The following is a 6,000-nucleotide window of genomic DNA, read 5'->3' on the forward strand; positions in this document are numbered from 1 at the left end:
GGTAAAATGGTAAGCAAAAGAAAATATTAAACTGGAAGAAATAATCCTGCTTGTTTGACGCAATTACTTTTGCCAAGGTAGATCATGGGCAAATCATTTTCGTGATGCTTTTCTGTATCTATCAATTCTTCTAAAATGAGCACGAATCAGATCAGACCCACCACCATTGTTTTTCAGGTCTACTCCATGACTATTATTTTCTTTTACTAATGTGGCTGTCAAAGAACTCACAGGTAGCATAATCCACCAAGTTCACTTTTGTATCTGGATTGCTTTCAAGCACAGAGCAGAGAATCTGACGCTCCAAATGCTACTCCTGGCTTTTCCTTAAGGCGGAAGCTTCAGAACCCCTATACACAGCTTCCGGCACTTCCTCTTGTCTATATGCTCAGTGCCTTGCTTGTGTTTTTATTAGGCAAGTCCTCCTGGAATCGGTAAACAAGTGTTTGCTGAAGTGATACGAGGCTCCACCAAGGAAGCAGAAGCCCGACGGCCCCGTGATCTGTAGTGATGCCCCATCGGCAGACAGAGGCTGGACAGAGGCCTTGAAAGTTCTGGGCTGAGCTTGGGATACCTGCTACTAGAGACACTGGTACAAGTTCAAGGCCTGCCTGAGCTACAGAGTGAATTCAATACCATCTTGGGCAACTTATGGAGACTATTTCAAAATAAAAATGTAGAAAGAGATCTGGGGATATAGCCGGCAAAGCCTTTGGCTTCTGGGTTTAATCCCCAGAATTACAAAAAGGAAAACAGAAAGTTCTACTGTTCATCTCATCACGGAAGAGGCTCAACCTACATAAATACCTAGAGGAGGGAGGTTGGCCTGGGAGAGCAGATAATATGACTTTCGACAGGTGGTGTGGACCAAGGTCCATCCTGGCTTCCTTTAGTCATTGATCATTGAGGCCATGACTGACATCAAACGTCAACAAAGCCAGGCAAGATTAGCCCATCACACCAATCCCACACTCAAGTCTTCTGACAGTAGTAGCAGACTGTGAGGAGACAGTTCTCTCAGTCCACACACACACACAGCCTTGCATTAATAGGGGCCACTCACTCACTCAGAAGTGGCAAATGCCTTTCAGATTGCCCTGCATCTGCTGCAAGTTCTCAGACTGATTTTTTTTTCCTTTAGTCCAGCTCAGAGAAAACTTTAAAGACGGGGTTAGCGGGGGGGGGGGGGCAGTAATTATAGCCCCTGGGCACTCTCCCAAATGTGATACCTCAGGCAAGAGATGATAGATTGACTGTCAGCCCGAATTCCCTTTTCTGGTGGTAACTTCCCTGACTCTCTTAGAGACTGTAAAACCAAGCAGGAGAAAGAAGCATTCTTAATATTTTAGCAGTGAAAGACTTATCCCGCCAAGGCGTCTTCCTGGTGAATCCACGACAAATGGAAGTGCAGGACGGGAGGCAGTTATCTATCGAGTGCTTCAGCGTGCCAGACAGCATTGGCAGTGGAGCCTGCTGGCATCTTGCTGTAAACCCCTGGACACCATCCGACAGAGGATGGCTAACCCTCTCCTGCTCTTGAGAGATGGACAGCTGCATTTAGAGACATTAGAGATTAGGTGCCCAATTCAAGGTCATGGGTGGGCAGGGTCAGGGGTCAGAGGAATAAACTATTTCTTCGTATTCAACCCTAAAGCCCCAGATCGGGGATCGGGTACAGTTGACGTTGAACTGAAATCATCATCTACCCTCCTCCCATGCTGTTTCTGAACTATTCCCACCACCCGAAGCACCTCTGACTGCCTCATCCAATTGACTTTGGGCCCTCTCACTCAGAAAGCCACCGAGTTGCGCTTGAGGGGAAAAAAATGTAAAAGCTTTGACCCACACCCTGCAAACCAAACCCCCATCCCTCTGCTATCAAAGCGGACTAATAGGAAACTTCTCAGGAAGCGTTCTGAAACATTTTCCAAGACGGAGATATGATGCAAACAGGGCTGCCTTGTCTACAAATGTTTTTGTCTTCAAAGAACCGGCCTTTCCCTGTCCCTACCAGAATACAGGTGGAAACCACATGAAAGGGTGTTAAGGGGATATGCCTTTGCATAAACGCATAGCACTCTCAACGTGCATGTGCCAGACCATACCCCTAAAGAACTTGAAACGCTCAGGGGGGCGAAAAAGAGGGCGTCAAGAATGTCAATCGAAAGTGATTTCACACACGGTTAGCCCTGCACAACCACCCAGTGTGCCTCTTCCCCAGGCAGAGGAGCCTCTCCGCCTGCAGCAACCTGTGCTCACTGTCACCAACTGCTACCGATTCCTTCACCTTTTATTTACAGAGCAGAACAGCAGGCTGCTTCATCGGTGAAGCTGAAGCGGGGGAGGCAGGGAATGAGATACAATCTACATTCTGCTCTTTTCCGGGAGGGGGGAGTATAAAAAAGGGGTCAGGCAGGGGAGGAAGCTAAGCCCAGGTTACACCACCAGCGGGATGCTCCTTCCCTGAGGAGTCTGCCCCCTGGCTCCAGCAAAGGCGCGCCGCGGGAGCCCGGGAAGCCAGGGTTGAGAGCTGCGCCTTGGCTGTGCTGGGAGATGCTAGAGGCGCCAACAGAGCTCACCGTAAAGGAAATCACTGCCCCCTTCAGGCCGCATCTCATCTCTCGAGGCTGCGGACCGGAGAGTAGGAGCTCCCTGGGTCCAGAAAAACTCGCAAACCCGACCTTGTTCCTGATCGCTCTTCCAGGCCCTCTCTTCGTCCTAACCTCAGACTGAACAGTCAGGGTCTAAGCTGAGTCTTCTTGGGAACTTAGACAAGAAGGTGTGAGACAAAGATTTGGGATGGAAAGGTCTGGTTCTCCAGCTTTGCTCAAAAGAGGAGGTCGGAGGGGAAACCTCTGCTACACTCCAAGTCTAGGCTCCCACCACTGGGATGCCTCAAGTGTGCACCTGCTCAACTGTGCCAGCAGCTGCCCAACAAAAGTGGCAGCGCGACCGGACACCACAACACGTCCCGGGCTAGATCTGTCAAGCCACTCTATGAGCAACTAACCCAAGGCGGGGAGAGGGGGAAGGGGAGTCTCCCAAAACTGCTCGAGCTGGACAGATCTAGGCAGCAGCGCTGCAGAGCCCTCCCGGCTCCAAGGCTGACCGTGGCGCGCAAGCCCTGAGCTGCAGAAGCGCACCACAGGATCTGTCCTGCCCGGAGCTTGCCCCGCCTAGGGTCCTGGAGCCCTCTGGCCCTAAAAGGGCGTCTTGTATTTTTTTAGGGTCTGGGAATAGGCCCCATAGCCTGTCCAGCTGTGGCTGGCCCAGTTTGTAGTCAATGTGCTTGTTCCTCACACTTGGCACCCCCATAACCCTAGGAGCGGCACCAGGACAGGGGCAACCATCACAGGCCTCTGGGGGTTCAACCTTTCCCATCTCTACTCCTCCTCTGGTCAAAGAAGACCCCATTCCACACCCACGCACACATACTCCCAGAGGTAGAAAAGGTGCTCACAAATCAGGGTCCCACCTGCACCAGCCAAGCCCAGTGGGACCCTGATGGTCACAGTTCGCGATCAGTCAGCGAGGATCAGACAATTACGGCTCTGTCCCTCCTAGACACCCCCAGCCCCGACGGCATGGGCGACTGGACACTTACCTCGGTGTCATAGAGTCGCAGGTCCAGGAAGTAGGGGCGCAGGAGTGACTCGTTGCGGATCTGCTCGATGGCTAGCTCCACGGCGGGGAGCACGCCGCGCCCGATGCTGCCCTTGGCCACCTCCTTGGTGAGCGGCATGAGGCCCATGATGGAGAGCGGCGGGCTGCTGGGCGGCGGCCGGGGGGCGCCCCGCGTCCAGCCCCAGGCCCCGGGCGCCAACCACAGCAGCAGCGACAGCAGCAGGGGCAGCAGCAGGCGCGCGGGCGGCGGCGGCGGCGGCGGCGGCCGGGGCTGCCCGGAGCTCGGCGGGGAAGCCATGCCGCGCCGCGGGCTGCGGGCGCCAGCTCACTCGGCCCGCATGGCCTGGCCCGGCCCGCCGCCCGGCGCCGAGCTTTGCCCGCGGCTCCCGCGCAATGGCGCCGGCACGGGCCCCGGCTCGGCTCCGGCTTCTGCTCGCTCAGAACGGCCGCGGCGGTGGCGGCGCCCGTGACGGATCAATCACGCCGGGAAGGGGTGGGAGCCAGCGGAGTGCGGGAGGCGGGGAGCCAGCGAGCGAGCGAGCGCCGAGGGGGCCGAGTCTCCGCGCGCCTCTCTCCAGCGCGGCCGCCCCGCACCCGGCCGCCTCCTCCCGCCTCCGTGCGCGATCGCAGCTCTTTCCTGCTCCGAGCCGCGGGCCGGCGGACCCTGGAGCCCGGCCAGGGGAGGGAGAGCGGCGGGAGGCTCGGGAGGCGAAAGCAAGGCTGCTGAGCGGCGGTTCGGGCCGCCTCCGGGGACAGGGACGGGCCGTGCGCGCCGGGGGAGGGGGAGGCGCCGGCGCTGCGGCGGCCGCGGGGAGGGCCGTGCTCCCGGCACACGCACACTCGCGCCCGGGGCGCCGCGCGGCGCCGGCTGCTGTGGCCGGCTGACCCCGGCGGGAACCTAAGCTCCAGAGCACCACGGTCTAGGGAATCGGGCCCCGGAGCTGCTACGCGCGGGGGACGCGGGCGCCTCGCCCTGCGCTTCCTGTAGCACCTGCAAGGTGGTTGGGTACTGCTTCTCTTAGGTCTGGGCGGGTGAGTCGAGGGAACGGACGTTCCACAAAGGTGTCCTGGGGCACCGGGAGCCTGCGCTCTCCTGTGCCAGCTACCGCAGCCCCTGGAACCCTTGATCTAGCCTGGAGTCCTTTGCCAACCCAGGCCAGGACTGGGATCCCAGACCTAAGAGTACTACCGCCCCCTTCAGTCATTTGACCTCTCAGTGTCCCCAGTCCCAGAGGGCCCCGCCTTAAAATTCTCCCCTGGGTGGGAACTCTATCTTCAGTCCCAAGAAGCACATCACAACCCTGGACTTGGCTGGTTGTCTCCCAGGTGACATAAGCACAGTGGATAACCCCAGTCAAAGTAGTCCTGGCAAGATGAACCTGAGTGACCCCTCTGTGCCTCCCCATGAACCCTGGCATGAGCACTAATGTACAAAATTCCAACGCCTGATTAATGCAAGGGTACATTACATTATAAAACAGCCCATCCAAGCATTGTGGACCATAAGCACGACCTTGTAACAAGGGTGGGAGTTTAACCTTCACTGACTGCTTGCTACCTGACATATCTGATGTATCCCCAAAACAGACGTATGAACTTAGTACATTGGGTCTATCATTCCTGCTTTACAGGAGAATGCTGGACAGTAGGTCGATAATATACAGCTAACACAGGGGAATCAGAATGCACAGCCACAAAGGACTTTTCTGCACCCCTGGTGTTGGAAAGCCCCTCAGAAAGAAGGGCACAGAGGGCACGGTGCTCTCAGTCACTCTAGATCCGCTCCCTCCACACATTTTGTAAGGAGTCATCTAAATGGAGTGTGTATATGGTGCTAGGCGGGCAATCCTGAGGAAATGCGGTCTATCAGAAAGTAGAGCCCAGGCTGTGTTGAGGATGGCAGTACCTTGGACAGCTCCAGAGAGCCTGGAGCCAAATCAGCCTAGGCTGGTCTCCTAGAAAGTGGTGTCTGTGTTTCTTCTCTCTGGGACTGGAGGTTTGTGCAAGAGCACAGCTCATCCAAGCACCCCCATCTTCCAGCCCCCCCAAATAGTCTAGATGTAATAGTCGCCCCAGACATTCTAACAGATGTCTTCTGACAGGAGTAGACCCATCTCCGTGCCCATCAGTCTGGCTCCAGGTCAGACTGTGACCTCATGTCCCACTTTGCTTGTCTGGGCATCCTTCTGGATCTCAGTTGCTGTCCTGGTCTTGAGCTCCACTTTGGGCGACTGTGTCCTTGGTGTTCTCCCTGCTTCTGAGTCCCTGCCCTGATCACTAGCCTGGAATCCCTGTTCTTGTAGAGGTGGAGCTGGGCTGCTTTTCGCTAATAGCCATTTCTTCTTTTTACTATGTTCCATTTAGGAGACACTCCTC

The 6,000-nt window shown here is 56.0% G+C and overlaps 1 protein-coding gene across 1 annotated transcript in view; it reads right to left on the bottom strand.

The window, feature by feature from the left end:
• Gabbr2 (gamma-aminobutyric acid type B receptor subunit 2) overlaps positions 1 to 4,072 on the bottom strand; it is a 341,159-nt gene extending 337,087 nt beyond the window's left edge. Inside the window, 1 exon segment of the mRNA NM_031802.2 lies at positions 3,605 to 4,072. Within this exon segment, the coding sequence (NP_113990.2) occupies positions 3,605 to 3,922 (318 nt within the window). The 5' untranslated portion in view covers positions 3,923 to 4,072.
• Between the last annotated feature and the right edge of the window lie 1,928 nt (positions 4,073 to 6,000).

This window comes from Rattus norvegicus, chromosome 5, assembly GCF_021556685.1.
Source record: "Rattus norvegicus strain SHRSP/BbbUtx chromosome 5, alternate assembly SHRSP_T2T, whole genome shotgun sequence".
Taxonomy (NCBI): domain Eukaryota; kingdom Metazoa; phylum Chordata; class Mammalia; order Rodentia; family Muridae; genus Rattus; species Rattus norvegicus.